This window comes from Dreissena polymorpha, chromosome 12 (genome assembly GCF_020536995.1).
Source record: "Dreissena polymorpha isolate Duluth1 chromosome 12, UMN_Dpol_1.0, whole genome shotgun sequence".
In the NCBI taxonomy this organism is placed as follows: Eukaryota; Metazoa; Mollusca; class Bivalvia; order Myida; family Dreissenidae; genus Dreissena; species Dreissena polymorpha.
Window position 1 is genome coordinate 66,511,399 of NC_068366.1, and position 17,075 is coordinate 66,528,473.

Genomic DNA, 17,075 nt, shown 5'->3' on the forward strand with positions numbered 1-17,075 from the left:
TTCATCATGCTCATATAATAAGACGATTTTTCAAGTGTAACATCCATCTTCCCACCTCAGTGGTCAAAATCTTACTTAGAGGACAAAGATCAAAATCCAGACTGTAAATTTGTAATTAATCCAGAAACTATTTTTTTACATTAAATGACCACTGTATAGAGACGACTAATCAGGTGTAATAATGATGATTCCTAATGCATTAAAAAACTAAAAAACAAAACAATTTTTACTTAAATCTTCCTAGCTTGAACATCAAGGTAACACCTTGAGGTCAAAGGTCAACTTTGAGCATCTGATACAGCTTGTTCAGACAATAACTTAATCGCCAATCATGCTGATTTAAAATAATAAGCATATGTAAGTACTATATGAAAACAATAAGTTTGAAGTACACAGGGAAATAATTAATTTCACCAATGTTGCGTTGTTTTGCCATTTAAAATTATTACAGCTAATTTTACTTTGTTTGGTTATTTAGTACTGTTACATCATTTCTATTCCCAGAATAAGAAATATGGGTACTTTTTAAATACAGGTCATTGTATTGAAAATGGTAGTTAGAATTAAAGTATCAGAAATTCACTAGCTAAACATTTCCCCTTGGGCCAGTTGAAAACTGACCACGTCTTTGAATTATTATTATCAACAAACTATGTATATATACTGTAATACATAAATGTAGAACATTCTTTCTTTGCTGCCAAAATGCCCTTAGGCAAACAGTAATGTTCATTATTTGTGTTATTAATAATTTATTGGACATATCATATCGATCGATTGTCATTTTGACACCTGGGAGGAAACTTAAAAACATGCAAAATCAAGTAGGAGCTAAAGACAAATCTGTTTGAATAAATTGTGACAACTTCTGTTCTTGTTCCTCTTCAGGTAAGACAGTTTATGTATCAGTTCTAGTGTTTGTTAGGGTTAAAATAACCCTAAATTTTTCATTTAACATATCACAATACCACTCCCACATCACCTCCTTTTAGCTTACAACATTGCAGCATAAAACATTTATTATACAATTTTGCAAACAAAATTACCAAAAATGTGTCACTTGCAAACCCTGTGCCCTTAAAGGTCACAAGTGTAATATGTGTTGTATTCAGGGAAAACTGGGCATAATGCTTGTGTGTAAAGTGTTGTCCTAGATTAGCCTGTGCAGTTCCCACAGGCTAATCAGGGATGACACTTTCCGCTTTTATGGTATTTTTCATTTAAAGCAAGTCTCTTCTACATGAAAATCCAGTTAAGACGGAAAGTGTCGTCCCTGGTTAGCCTGTGCGGACTGCGTAGGCTAATCTGGGACGACACTTTACGCACATGCATTATGCCCAGTTTTCTCAGAACGTGACTCATATGTGTATGGTGCTGCTTGTTAGATAGTTACAGGCATTATTGACAAAATGCTCAATATGGTGCCAACATGCTGTAGCTAGTTATTGTCTAAGCCTCATCTGATATAACTGTCTCTATTTCTGCACTTAGTATGTATTCTCTTTGTCCAATGCATGTATTAGTGTAATAATTGCATTAAATTTAATTTTTTTTGCAGAAAATGGATGAAGAAGGAAGTAAACAATATGACATCAATGTGCGAACAACCGGAGAAGCAGATGGCTATATTGCTGCAAAAATGCATCTAAACACAGATTCAGTGGCAGTCATTTTCATCGCGTCGGAATACAGCAACATTTCAATTACGACTGATAATCTGAGATACATCTATCATAACAAACCAGGCTCAAGTTCTGATTCAGATATGTTTGCTTACACGTTTCTGATTTCATACTGCAATCAAGACTCCAACGTTGAAACCATTTTTATCCACACTACATTGGATGCAGGCGATATATTAAAATGCATCAATGCGTTGCGAGGAATTCAGCGGCGCAAGTATATTGGTCAAGAGGTCGACGAAGACATGAAGAATCAGATAGATGCAACCTTGCTTGCCCAGCCACTATTTGTAGGTGTTGTGGATCTGATTCTGTTCCCTGCAGAAGACGAATTGTCGGACCCCGTAATGGAGCCAGTCAAGTTCCTGCTGGTTCTTGACATGGAAAGCATGTGCCTCTTCAACAACAGCAGCTATCTATACCCGGAGCATAGGCTCATGTTCTGGACCATCAGTGATGAGCTCAGCGTTGAGAAGGTGAAATTGTTGACAGATACCAATAGGGCCAAGTTGATCCGGCTTTTCAGAAAGGACCTTTGCTTTCAATTTGTAAGTTTGAATTTAAGTTATTTGATTGATATGTTTTTTATGCTTTCCCAAATTTTTTTTAGGGGGAGCATATAGTCACCGCTTCGTCTGTCCATGCATGTGTCCGTGTGTCTGTCCGTCCGTGCACAATTTTTGTCCGGGCTATTTCTAAGCAATTAATGACAGGAATTTAATTAAACTTTATGGGAAGCTTCACTACCAAGAGGAGATGTGCATTTTATCAGCCGGTTCTGGTCGGATGATTTTTCACAGAGTTATGGCCCTTTGAAACTGTACATATAGTGCAATTCTTGTCCCCCCAACTACTAGACGTTTCCTTATATCTGAATATATAGTGCAATATTGTGACAAAAAAAACCTTTGGGGAGCATCACCTGTCTCCGACAGTTTCTTGTTTATGTGATGTATACGAAAACAAGTTAGTTAAACAATTATTACATCTTGGTGGTCTTCAGTTTCAAATTGAACACCTCCTGCGAAATCCAAATCATTAGTTTAATATTTTAAAGTTAAGGATTGTCATTTGGAATTTTTGATTGGGATAATAACCCAATCTCCACTCTACAATAATGACTGCGCACCAAATCCCGTCTATGATTATAACATGTGTTGCAACATGGTACACATGCTAATGCTTCTTATTAGTGCTCTTACTATAGTTGACAACAGAAAGCCATCCATGATAATATTCAAACATACACATTATATATGTTAAGATTTACCTGAACTTCTAGCTCATGTTTGTCACTTTTGTTTCAGCCTTCCATCACCAGACTTGTTGAAAAGCTGCAGAAAATGACCCCTACCAGACAACACCTGCTGAAAAGTAACGCATTGAAACATAATATGACCTGAGCTCTGGGAAAATTGGGCTTAATGCATGTGCCTAAAGTGTTGTCCCTGATTGTCCTGTGCAGTTGACTTATATTGAAATTTTCATTCAAAGAAAGTATCTTGTAACCCAAAATCCAGTGTAGGCAGAAAGTGTCATCCCTATTTAGCCTGTGCTGACTGCATGGGCAAACTGGGACAACACTCAACACACATGAATAAAGCATTGTTTTCCCAGAGGGCAGCTCGTGAGCCTGCTGCCTTATTCTCTGACCCCAAGACTTTCCTTGGGCCATTTCAGCACTGGAGCATCCATGTGCCTGAATTTTAAATTCAGAGATACTCCGGTAACATAATTGCCAATATTATATAATATTTAACATAGAACGCATACAACTTAAAAGAAAATCCATTGGCCACTTCAGGTCGTTGCACTTAGCTAGTCCTCAAAGCGGTCTTAACCCCCTATCCTTTGCGCTGACCATTCCAAATTAGTGACTCCATATTAAAGCATTTTATGTTAATAGTTGGTGTTCTTTTCAAAATATAGTGGATTAGAACAAGAATTTCTCTCTTTATATACTTTCTTGAGTTGTTATTATTTGCTTATGACATGGTAAATTATTTCCAGACCCGCAAGAATTGGTGGGTTTCCTTTCGGAGAGGAAGCGTGTTTCTGCCCAGCGTCCACCTACCCAAACCTCACAGCCGTGGGATGACCATGATGCCCAAACATCACAGCCATGGGTTGGCCATGATGCAGGTTTTGTTTGATTTGGATATTTTGCTGTTTTGAACAGTATTTTAGTCATATACTGTGCTGAGTGAACCAACTCACACATTTCCTGGCTTAGCTGCTTTTTCCAAGCCTGAGGGCCCATACTTTGGGGCTAACTAATAACTGCCCTTCTTGAATCAGAGGTAGAGGCAGAATGGCCCAAGTGTTAATTTTATACGAATTCTAACACAATTTATGCGTCAGGATCAGGAATCAAACCAGTGACCCTTCGATTTGTAATCAAGTGTTGTATGAACTGAGCTAGCAATATGGAGGCAAAGTATATATTCATTACCTTCAAGAGGAATATAAATTAGCAATGTTAATGCCATAATTAGTTGTGTGTGCCTACCCGCAAAGAAGAAGCATATCAGCAGTAACACTGTATGTCTGCCCATATGTGCAAAGTTTCCTGTCTCAGCCATAACTTTGCCATATTTTGATGAATTTTGAAATAATTTGCCACAATCACCACAATCAGAAGACAATGTGTCGGGTTTAACACCCTACCCTCTAGCTGAAAGGTCAAGGTCATACTTTAAGGTCAATTGTAAATTGTCCTGTTTGAACCATAATTTTGCCACGTATGTACTGATTTTGAAACTTTGCTCAAATGAAAATCACTATAAAATGACCTGTCGGGTAAAATACTTGTCTCCCTACATCAAAGGTCAACGTCTCATTTTAGAGGTCAAAGGTCAGACTGTGCTTAAAAAACATGAAAATTCTTGTCTCAGCCATAACTTTGTTAGATAATTTATATATTGATGGGTTTTGAAATATCACAAATGACCTCCATCACAAGACGACGCGTCACATGTAACACTAGTCTCCCTTTTTATAAAACGGTCAAAACAAACTTACAGGTCTTAGGTCAAATTTTGCCCTGCAACTCATTGAATATTCTTGGCTCAGCCATAATATGCCATGTATTTATGGCAGTAGACATAACTTTTTTAAGAGGTTATGCCCCAAATCGTAGAAGGTGGCATAAAGCAGTAACACTGTCCGTATGTCTGTGGGAAGCCTAAGGTCTCAGCCATAACGATTTCGTTTTTTGATGGATATTTTAAAAACTTTGTACAAATGTCAACCAGCATAAGATGATTTGTCATGTGGAACGCTCATCTTCCTACCTCAAAGGTCAGGGATACACTTAGAGTTCAAAGGTAAAAGTTGACCATAAAACCGCTTGTCTGAACATTAACTTTGTCTGTTATCATGCAATTTTAAAGAATTTTCCATAAATGGCACCATGAGAAGACAGACTGTTGCATTTATCAGCCATCTCTTACAGCAAAGGTCAAGGTCACATTTAGAGGTAAAAGGCATAAGTGGAATGCAGGGGCATAATTGCCAACTTGACGCATGTCTTGTTTTATTTCCTAGTAAGTTCCTTATTTTGGATACAGTAAGGGAATGGAAATGTTGAATAAAGATGTTTGGTTAAAAATGTTTTTCTTGGCCCATCAATTTGAGTCTTGGCTTATAGATTGTTAAGCTATGAGCACTGGTGGCTACCAGGGTCAGAAAGTTGATATATATCACTTAGTCCTAAATATAATTTTTTTTACAAAATGTTTTGACTTTTCTTTTGTTTTTAATATATGCAAGTTCATTATTGTGAACATAGTCATTGCAGTTATTTTACGGTATATTTCAGATGAAACCCAGGGACCATTCAGTTCTGATCGAAAATTGGCTCTGAAGCTTAGAAGTAAATGTTTAATGTTACTTTTTTCATTTGCGCTGCGTTCAGGGAAACTGGCCTTAATGAAGTGCCTGAAGTGTTGTCCAAGATTAGCCTGTGCAGTTGGACCTGCATTTTCGTTTAAAAGAGACTTTCTTTAAACAAATAATTGCATAAAAGCGGAAAATTTTCTAGAAATCCTGCTCAACTAGCAGTTATCATATGCAGTTTTTGTACTCAATTTAGAGTACTTTTTCTGTTATCATGACTTGTAAGAATTATGATTCTAAAGTGTTTACAAGAACAGCATTGTATTACGCTTGTCAATGGATTGTAAAAAGTAAGCATTTATATTCACTGTTGTTTATGAATTTAATGTCTGCATTTTTACATACCACATACCCCCGTAATGCCCCTTTAAGCAAACTGTAGCAATGAATTTATTGGAAAGTGAAGCAATGAAATTTAAGGATAGTAAACACATAGACCTCAGAGCTCTAGATAAGGTTTTGTGAAATTCTTAACGTTACTATCAGATTTTCAAAAATAATTCTTAACTCAAAAATTTTATTCTCAACGTTACTACTAAGTTTTGGAAAATAATTCTTAACTATTCTTAATGACCTAAAAATAAATAATAATGGTTATTTTCATGCAAAAAATTAAAATAAACATACTAGCAACTATATTTATACGAGTTCAACAGTGTCTATTCAGTATTATACAATTTTATTTTTCAAATACCTCTTTATATGCCCAAACTGTGCTTAGATTGCATGCCTTCGATGAATTTTTACATATTTCATAATTAAAACGGGTTTCCCCTTCAATCTTTTCAACGATTAGCCACGGGAATCGTCCCTTCCACTTGTTCAATGTTTTTTTGTTTAAGTTTGGACCCGTCGTGTCGCGTTTTTTTAGCTTTTCCGACGGTGTCGGCAACTGAACATACAACATCATATAAGATCTTTTCGATAATGTCTTAACATTCAAATTCGGCTCACTTTGCGTACAATATGTTAAAAGCTTGTATTTGAACGCTTTGCAGTTTTTAGGATGCTCTCTTGGCGCCGCCATTGTTATTTGACAGATAGACTGTACACGCCGCTTTTATTGGAAAAATGCGATTTGTTAAACAAACCCGATAACCATTCTATATAAGCACCGAAAAAATATTTCATACGCGAAAATAACTCAATAAAAATCGATAGGAACCGATGTAAGAATAATATTCGTAACTTGATTTTGTAATTTTTAATGGTACGACAAGTTTTTCAAATAAATACGTAACGGACTTGAAAATAATTCGTAATTTCGAAAATACGACCTTTATCTTGAGCTCTGGACCTTGTTGTTTAAGATGAGTTGGACAGTGCAGTGGAGGAGCTGAAATCCAATGAAGAGATTGAGGTTTTCTGGGTGACCATGGCAGCTGATGCACAAGAAATGATGGATGCTGGAACTATACCAACGTGTGATCACCGCAGTGGGGGTAGGTTCAAGCATTCAAAGCTTTGAATAAAACTGTTTGAACTTAAAAGTTATTATTTGATTATTTAAAGTCTCAATGAAGTGTGCTATTATTAAACTGTTTAAATATATTATAAATAGTTTGTGTACAGAAGAAAACATTGATTTTGCATTCTAAAATATGTTTTAATGATGGTGTATGAGGAATACAATCATAACAAAATTGACCTTATTTGTTTATATTTTGCATATTAGAAATACACTGATTCTTACTAATGTTTCTGTAAGTCATATATCGTGGAATATTGAAGTTTGAAACAACAACAATCTTAATTAAATTTACAATACCTGTACATGTATATAATTGAACATAAATAATTTAAGACTTTTCTTAATCATTTCATATTTTTAATTCAAATCAGTTTTAGGTAATTTAAAATATACCTGATTTGTATGATTGAAATGTATTTGTTATTTTATGTTGGAAACAATTGTTTATAACTGAAAATTCATACAACAATTTTGTGAATTCAAATGGTTCAACATTATTTTACGCTTTGACCTCCTATATTTTCTACCAAACTCTTTAAGACCAAATCCTCTCTTAGGTTTGTAAATAGTTTACTTGCATTAAAAGCTACGCATTGTTTTAATGTAATTTTGCAATATGTTGGCCATTTGGACTAAACTTTCACCCTTGAAACAATTAAAAACACAATTTTGCAAATAATCAGGGTAACAAACCCCTGAAATTTATTCCATATTGTCTAGGTATGGACCCCCGACAATGGTGACCACTTGCAAAGAGCCATAGAAGATGTGGCAGAGCAACTCAATAAGAATGAGTAAGTGCAGCCTCAACATACAGGAGCCAAGTTCTGTGAAAACTGGGCTTAATGCATGTTCTTAAAATGTCGTCCCAGAGTTGCCTGTGCAGTCCGCATAGGCTAATCAGGGAGGACACTTTCCGCGAAGACTTGATTATTTGTTTAGAAGAGACCTCCTTAAAACAAAAAAATCCATAAAAGAGGAAAGTGTCATCCCTGAATAGCCTGTGCAGACAGCACATGCCAATCTGGGCTGACACTAAACGCACATGCATTAAGCCCAGTTTTTCCAGGACAAGGCTTAATAGTATTTTTCAATATTCAAAGTTGTTTGTTTATTTGTATAATGTGATTTATTGCTACTCACAGTGTTGTTAAAGGGGTCTATGATTTATTCTCATTCAGCTGATTTCTTCCTTTTGAGTATGGAGATTACTACACAAACAGTTCATGACTTCATTGGCTCTGTTAAATAATAATACTTTTGGCAAAACCAGTAGTGTTTTTTTTGGGGGGGGGGGTAATTTCCTGCTCTTAGCTTACCTTGTTGTGAAATAATTTGTAGTTTTTATACGCCCGTATAAAATACGGGACGTATTATGTGAAACCCCTTGGCGGGCGGCGGGCGGGCGGCGGGCGGCGGGCGGAAGGCATCACTTTGTCCGGACTCTAATTCAAATTGTATTCATCCGATCTTCACCAAACTTGGTCAGCAGTTGCATCTAGTTGATATCTAGGCCAAGTTCGAATATGGGTCATGCCGGGTCAAAAACTAGGTCATAGGGTCAATAAGTGCATTTTCAAAGGGGCCACTTTGTCCGGACTCTATTTCAAATTGTATTCATCCGATCTTCACCAAACTTGGTCAGCAGTTGCATCTAGTTGATATCTAGGCCAAGTTCGAATATGGGTCATGCCGGGTCAAAAACTAGGTCATAGGGTCAATAAGTGCATTTTCAAAGGGGCCACTTTGTCCGGACTCTATTTCAAATTGTATTCATCCGATCTTCACCAAACTTGGTCAGCAGTTGCATCTAGTTGATATATAGGCCAAGTTCGAATATGGGTCATGCCGGGTCAAAAACTAGGTCATAGGGTCAATTAGTGCATTTTCAACGGCGCCACTTTGTCCGGACTCTAATTCAAATTGTATTCATCCGATCTTCACCAAATTTGGTCAGAAGTTGTGTCTAGATGATATGTAGGTCAAGTTCAAATATGGGTCATGCCGTGTCAAAAACTAGGTCACGAGGTTACTTAGTGCATTTCAAGCATTTAGCATGGTGTCCGCTCTCTAATTGAAGTAGTTTTCATCTGATCTTCACCTAATTTGGTCAGAAGTTGTGTCTAGATGATATGTAGGTCAAGTTCGAACATGGGTCATGCCGGGTCAAAAACGAGGTCACATAGTGCATTTCAAGCATTAAGCATGTTGTCCGCTCTTTAATTGAAGTAGTTTTCATCTGATCTTCACCAAATTTAGTCAGATGTTACATCTAAGTGATATCTAGGTCAAGTTCAAATATGGGTCATGCCGGGTCAATAACTAGGTCTTGAGGACACTTTCAAGCATTGAGCATGGTGTCCAAAACCTTCGAACGGGCGTATCTTGTGACAGTTTGGCACTCTTGTTAATGGTTAAGTTAGGTGTAATATCAGTGATGAGTTATTTTACAAACATGCATAAGGACTATAGGATGCCCACTAACATGTCCAAAAATCATATTTATTATCATTATGACATAATTTTGACTGATGCTACGGCAGAAGTTCCATGCTAAAAAGCAATCATTTTATTTGTGATTTATTTTAAATCAAGACATTGTATGCAGCTGTTATAATTTAAGCTGGCCCACGTTAAGGCATGTGCATTTTACTGTAAGATTTCTATGATTTCTTCAGAAGTGCTTTGATATGTTAGGCTTTTGTGTTTCATCCAAGAATGATAAATATATTTTCCCGGGCCTTTTTACTCGAATAAACCTACATTAATATCCTCATGACAATGCAATACCTTTATATCTACTACTGATAACTTCAGATAACCATTCTTAAACTTCAAGCCTGTCTCCAAAGTCAAGGTCACAGAATGAAGTCAATGAAATCGCTACCAGACACTTTGACCTGATGTAACTTTGTCAATCATGAATTGATTTAAAATAACTGGACAAGTGAAAATCCCATGCAATTTCATGTACAGTAGCAAGGTTGCAAATCGATGTCAATTGTAAAATATAGTAATCAATAACTAAGTTTGTCTTCAGAGAATAAGTTTGTAAAGCAGAGCATTAATCATTTTTCAAACAACTTAGAATAAGTTACAAGTGTTGTGCAAAATAGACTAGTGTTGTGTGAAGTAACCAAGTCTCTTGGTCCAAGAATAATGTCATACTTCAAGGTAAATTCAAGGTTTATCAACCCTTAGGCTAAAGACGGATTTTCAAATAACTTTGCAGATGATACAACAATATTGAAGTTAATTTTAGCTCAAAATAAGCAGGTCTATAGGTCGATGGTCAAGGTAACAATTTAAGGTCAAAGGTCATATGTAAAAAAAATTGCTATTAGACTTTGTGCAGTCATTATCTCCAAATATGTTTTGTTCTCATGGAAATTTTTGTTACAATTGAAATCTTGTTAAACTTAAGAAGTTGATAGAAAAACTACCGCTATATTTTTTATTATCAAAGTTTAAGACAAGTCAATCGAACTATCTTGGCACAGCTCTTGTTTAAATATTTGTTGTATATCAGGAGGTATGAGGTTTTACTGTAGCGTACAATAGCAGGAGGTAGCTTTGTGGTATAAAATAGCAGGACATAGGAGGTATCATTGATTGGTGTCAATTTAATATATCAATACTAGAAAGAAAATAATGATTTCTATTTCCAGTGTGCGTGTGGCCTTGTCAAGATTAGAGGCTTGCAGGGAACTCTTCAAGGACAGTACCCTGGCTGAAGTGAAGGGAATTTTCTCCGACTGCACCAACATTGAGCTGCTTAAGAAGATATACTATCGGTCCCTGTGCACTTAGACCCAAGAGTAGCACAACATTTAAATCAGACATGAACAACAAGTTATCCTGTGCCGGTATTCACAAACCCTTAAGTGCAAGCTTATCTTTTAAATTTTACCCATCCTTCCAACTCTTATTCCGGTATAAATCTATTCTGAATTACAATATTTGCTGTGTACAAAATAATAAAAGATTAATTACTTCTGAAAGATTACGTAATTTTAACAATTTAATAAAAGCAACATGAAATAATTGGATGAAATTTTTCCTATGCAGCTTTGTGTATATGGACACAGGGAGCATGCCTTTGTTTAATTCTTGGAAACTGATTTTGATTAAGAGTTGCATGCTACCTGCACTACTTTACAAATATTATGTGGGGTTTTATGGTTGTGATACTAAACAAAATAGAGGAGGCAGGTTTTTATTTTGTTCTTAAATAAGCTACCATCTTCAATATTTTTAAAATGGAAAAAAATATTTATTTCTCAGAAGCATAAATCAAAACTGATTTGAATGGATTGCTTAAAAAAATACTGTAATTTCCCTAATTAACTATTTATGTAAAAAAAAACAATCATGAAAAACTCAATAAAATGTTCTACAGTTAAGTAACTTAAACATAATTTTTTTTATCTATTTACTCACCATGTGTGTTATATTGCTAGAATTTGATTTGTCATATATTTCAAATGAAGTGTTTTGGTTTTTGTAAAATAATTAATATGTGCGTTTAAAATCATAAACAGTTACTTTGAATAATACTGCTTCTTGTACACGAGTTTAAAAACGGAAAAAAACATTTAATAGTATTCATGTAAGATGATATCCCATTGAAAGTTTTTGCATTTTTGAGAAATTTATCTTTTAAAATATGTAAACTCTTAATATTCTGTATTTACCTGTTGTCTATAATTTTACCATTAATTATCAAAGTCTCTACATTTGTGCACAAACAAAGTTTTTCCTGGAAATTCTGGCACATTTTTTTCATAATTTTATGAATTTACTAGCATGAATGTACTGCCAGTTTATAAGTCTTTTCAGGATTCACTGTTTACAGAATGTGTATAGAATGTTCATACCTTACTAGTATTACTGTTAATCTATATTAGCCAGGTCATGGGAAAATGGGTTTATCACATATGCTGCCAGTGAAGGTCCAGACCAGCCTGTCCATTTGCACAGTCTGGTCAGGGGTTTCTCTGTCCGCATTAGGACCAGCAAGCCTGCTTGACTTTGTAGTGTAGTAGCTTTAGACCAGCCTACGCAGAATGAATGACTTTAGTGCAGAATTTAAGTCTTCTATGTAATAAAGTGTTCATTTAACATTCTGAGGATGGTGTGTATATGATAAAAAATATTATTTCCGTTAAAAGCAGAATTTGTGTTAGTTAAATATGTATGTAGAGCCTAATCAAGTTTGCATTCAAAGACTCTAAAGATTTCCGATTCTAAAATACTGTAGCTTACCAAGTATTAGAATAGCAACAATAAGTTTTGTTATTGTAACCATGCTTAAGTAAAGAAGTACAGTATTGAATACTTTCTTATTTGAATAAGACACAGAATTGCGCTAGATTTTATGTTTAATGTACAAAAAGCTGCAACAATTAGTTTCATGGTGTACATGTATTATGATTGTGTACATGATCTATGCATAATATGTGTCATTTATGATTTATTGTTTTGTATTTCTTTTTCATTATAATAAGACCATTATGGAAAAAGTAAAAAATTTGTTTGGAAAAGTATTGGCAGTTGTATTTTTTCCAGCTGGACTACTTTACAATTTTTTCTTTTAAAGTTTGTGTCCTTATAATTATAATTATTGTTAATTATTAAAGATTCTGTAAACTTGAAAGTTGGAAGTTATATTGTGCCAATTTGTGTTTGTAAATAAATCATGTTTTGCTTTTAATGTTTTGTGTACTTCTCTGAACTGATGTATAAATATATTTTTTTTCTATTGTTTTGCTAATGTGATGATTATTTTTATGTTCCCATAGTTTCTTGCAAAGCTTTAGAATTTGTAGCAATGTGTGCTAGTATACTTCTAGTCCTTTAAAAGTTAGTTAAATAAATATCTAATGCTTATACATGGATAATATTACAAAAAGACATTACAAGAGAAATATTGGTAAATAAGCATATGTTTTGAATATATCTCTGGAAATATTTAGTGGAACGTTTTTGTGATTGTGTATTACCTATTCTGTACTGTTTCACCATACAAGATTTTTGTTTAAATTACAAAACAACTAATATGTATGAATGTATTACTAGTTATTGTAGTTGATATTGTCAGCATAACTTTACCTGTTTGAAGTGTGTGGGCTGTGCTGTGATTGGAAGTTGAGTAATGTGAGCTTCAGTGTGTACCTTGTTGGATGACTGCTTGTGACATAACTCTGTTTGTTCTTGAAATGCTACTTTGTGCATGTATTGTGTCAGTGTGGCCTGGCTGGTTTCAGGCTACCTATTCCATTTTAGTCAGTTTTTTTATACACAAATGTGTTTGTGGTATGTATTATGCCAATCACTATTACTTTCTTTAGTCTAGTTTATCTGTACGCTCCTTCACAGACATGAGCTCTTAATGGTTTTTTCTATTCTGCTTTTCGTCATTTTTTACAAACACTTATTTGATTTGGTTCATGCAAGCTTGTTTTTCTTTATTTATTTCTGTTCCCATGTTCTTTAAGACAGTGTCTGAAACTCTAATTATTCTGTTTGTATTTTTTAGATAATATAATAGGTATGTTGAAATTGTAGAATTTCGTTTTTATGCCCCAAAGGTACATTGATCACATATGGCAGATAACCCCTATTAATTTTCAGGTCACTAGGTCAAAGGTCAAGGTCACAGTGACACAAAACAGAAAATGCTTTCTGGATGATAACTTAAGAACGCTTAAGTGAGGGATCAGGAAAGTTCATAGTGACATTGGTCATGATGACAGATGAACTCTATTGATTTTCAGAACTCTAGGTCAAAGGTCAAGGTCACAGTGAATTGAAACAGTAAAATGGTTAACGGATGATATCTCACGAATGCTTAGGGTTAGGATCAGGAAAGTTCATGGGGACATTGGTCACGACCAACAGATGTCCCCTATTGATTTTCAGGACTCTAGGTCAAAGTTCAAGGTCACAGTGACCTGAAGCAGTAAAATGGTTTCCGAATGATAGCTCAAGAACGCTTAGGCCTGGTATCAGGAAAGTTTATTGGGGACATTGGTCATGACCGGCAGATGAACCCTATTGATTTTCAGGTCACTAGGTCAAAGTTCAAGATCACAGTGACTCTAAGGAGTAAAATGGTTTCCGGATGATAACTCAAGAGTTCTTAAGCCTGTGATCAGGAAAGTTTATTGGGACATTGGTCATGACTGACAGAAGACCCCTATTTATTTTGAGGTAACTAGGTCAAAGTTCAAGGTCACAGTGACACAAAGCAGTTAAATGGTTTCTGGATGATATATCAAGAATGCTCAAGACTGGAATCAGGAAAATTCATAGGGAGATTGGTCATGACTGGCAGATGACCCCATTGACTTTGAGGTCACTAAGTCAAAGTTCAAGGTCACTGACTCGAAACAGTATAATGGTTTCCGGATGATAACTCAAAAATGCTTTAGCCTGGGATCAAGAAATATAATAGGGACATTGGTCATGACTGACAGATGACTCCCATTGATTTTCAGTAATCTAGGTCAAAGGTCAAGGTCACAGTGACTTGAAACAGTAAAATGGTTTCTGGATGATTATTCAAGAATGCTTAGGGTAAGGATCAGGAAAGTTCATGGGGACATTGGTCATGATGGACAGATGACCCCTTAATGATTTTCAGGACTCCAGGTCAAAGTTCAAGGGCACTGTGACTCGAAACAGTAAAATGGTTTCCGGATGATAACTCAAGAACACTTAGGCCTGGAATCAGGAAATTTCATATTGACATTGGTCATAACTGACAGATGACCCCATTAGTTTTCAGGTCACCAGATCAAAGTTCAAGGTCACAGTGACTCCAAGCAGTAAAATGGTTTTCGGATGATCACTCAAGAATTCTTCAGCCTGGGATCAGGAAAATTCATATGGACATTGGTCATGACTGACAGATGACCCCTATCGATTTTCAGGTCACTTGGTCAAAGTTCAAAGTCACAGTGACTCGAATCAGTAAAATGGTTTCCGGATGATAACTCAAGAACGCTTAAGCCTGGGATCAGGAAAGCTCATAAGGACATTGGTCATGACTGACAGATGACCCCTATTGATTTTCAGGTCACTAGGTAAAGTTCAAAGTCACAGCAACTTGAAGTAGTAAAATGGTATCCGGATGATAACCCAAGAACGCTTAAGCCTGGGATCAGGAAAGTTCATAGGGACATTGGTCATGACTGACAGATGACCCCTATTGATTTTCAGTACTCTAGGTCAAAGGTCAAGGTCACAGTGACTTGAAACAGTAAAATGGTTTCTGGATGATAACTCACGAATGCTTAGGGTTAGGATCAGGAAAGTTCATGGGGACATTAGCAACTCCACGACTCACGCGAGCAATTCTTCTTTAAATTGCCAATCATACTCGAATGTATTCACACAATGGCTGCCACTACAACAGACAGTCCATTTGGGGAGCATGCGAGTTTTAGAATCATTGATGTTTAAGAGTATCAATCCATTGGTCTGCCATTCAGCCGTTATTAATGTTACACATTTGCAGTAAGTAAATGCTTTATAAATGATGTATGTACAATTATTTTATATCATTGGTTTGTTTTTAACGTAATTGCATTAAAATGACTGTGTGCTTTTTTATGTGTTGGTTATACCAAGATTTTGGAGAGGTAGGAGGGAAAGAAATATGCCTTTTTATTTTGTAATCAACATGTACAGGATCACGGTCACAGTTGCTTGTTACATGTATAACGCTTCCACGCAATATTCAGAGAATTCTGAGGATCATATAAATTAATGTGCTGATTAGTTGTGTCGAAGGATGAACCCCATTTCAACTTTCAACTCAAGAGATTAAAGTTGAAGGTCTCAATATAGGTTGTGTGTCAAGTCAGGGACAAACATGTTTTACCCAAACAAAATTATCCCTTGCCATAGGTGGAGGGATATAGAATAGGCTTTGTCTGTCGGTCCGTCATTCTGTCCATCCGTCTGTCACAAAACTAGGCATGGTTATATCTCAGAAACTATATAAGATATCAATATGAAACCTCATGGGTGTATTGATATCAATGAGAAGTGCCAAGCACATGAACCATAGCCCTACACTTTCTTGAATAAGAGTTATTGCCCTTAGTTTTTATGTCCCCCACTATAGTAGTGGGGGACATATTGTTTTTGCCCTGTCTGTTGGTTGGTTGGTCTGTTGGTTGGTTTGCGCCAACTTTAACATTTGCAATAACTTTTGCAATATTGAAGATAGCAACTTGATATTTGGCATGCATACGTATCGCATGGAGCTGCACATTTTGAGTGGTGAAAGGTCAAGGTCATCCTTCAAGGTCAAAGGTAAAATATATGGGTCAAATTCGCTCATTTAATGAACACTTTTGCAGTATTTCAACAGTCAAGATAGCAACTTGATATTTGGCATGCATGTGTATTTCATGGAGCTGCACATTTTGAGTGGTGAAAGGTCAAGGTCATCCTTCAAGGTCAGAGGTCAAAATTATGTGGACAAAATCGCTCATTTTATGAGTTCTTTTGCAATTTTGAAGATAGACATTCTATATTTGGCATGCATGTGTATCTCATGGAGCTGCACATTTTGAGTGGTGAAAGGTCAAGGTCATCCTTCAAGGTCAGAGGTCAAATATATGTGGCCCAAATCGCTTATTTTATGAATACTTTTGCAATATTGAAGATAGCAACTTGATATTTGGCATGCACGTGTATCTCATGGAGCTGCACATTTTGAGTGGTGAAAGGTCAAGGTCATCCTTCAAGGTCAAATATATGGGTCAAAATTGCTCATGTAATGTCACTTCTGCAATATTGAAGCTAGCAATTTTATATTTGAAATGCATGTGTATCTCATGGAGCTGCACATTTTGAGTGGTGAAGGGTCAAGGTCATCCTTCAATGTCAAACGTCATATAGGGGGACATTGTGTTTCACAAACACATCTTGTTTTGTATGATGTAACTTTTCATGGCTATATCTCAGATACTATACAAGACCTAAATATGAAACTTCATGGGTGTATTGAT

The 17,075-nt window shown here is 35.8% G+C and overlaps 1 protein-coding gene across 1 annotated transcript in view; it reads left to right on the forward strand.

Moving 5' to 3' along the window:
* The window catches only part of LOC127852245 (uncharacterized), an 18,482-nt gene extending 2,820 nt beyond the window's left edge, over positions 1-15,662 (forward strand). Inside the window, exons 2-7 of the mRNA XM_052386139.1 lie at positions 1,559-2,230; positions 2,990-3,056; positions 3,693-3,824; positions 5,503-5,556; positions 6,890-7,844; positions 10,719-15,662. Coding sequence (XP_052242099.1) covers positions 1,562-2,230; positions 2,990-3,056; positions 3,693-3,824; positions 5,503-5,556; positions 6,890-7,047 — 1,080 coding nt within the window. The 5' untranslated portion in view covers positions 1,559-1,561 and the 3' untranslated portion in view covers positions 7,048-7,844; positions 10,719-15,662. The remainder of the gene's footprint in view (positions 1-1,558; positions 2,231-2,989; positions 3,057-3,692; positions 3,825-5,502; positions 5,557-6,889; positions 7,845-10,718) is intronic.
* Positions 15,663-17,075: the final 1,413 nt, after the last annotated feature.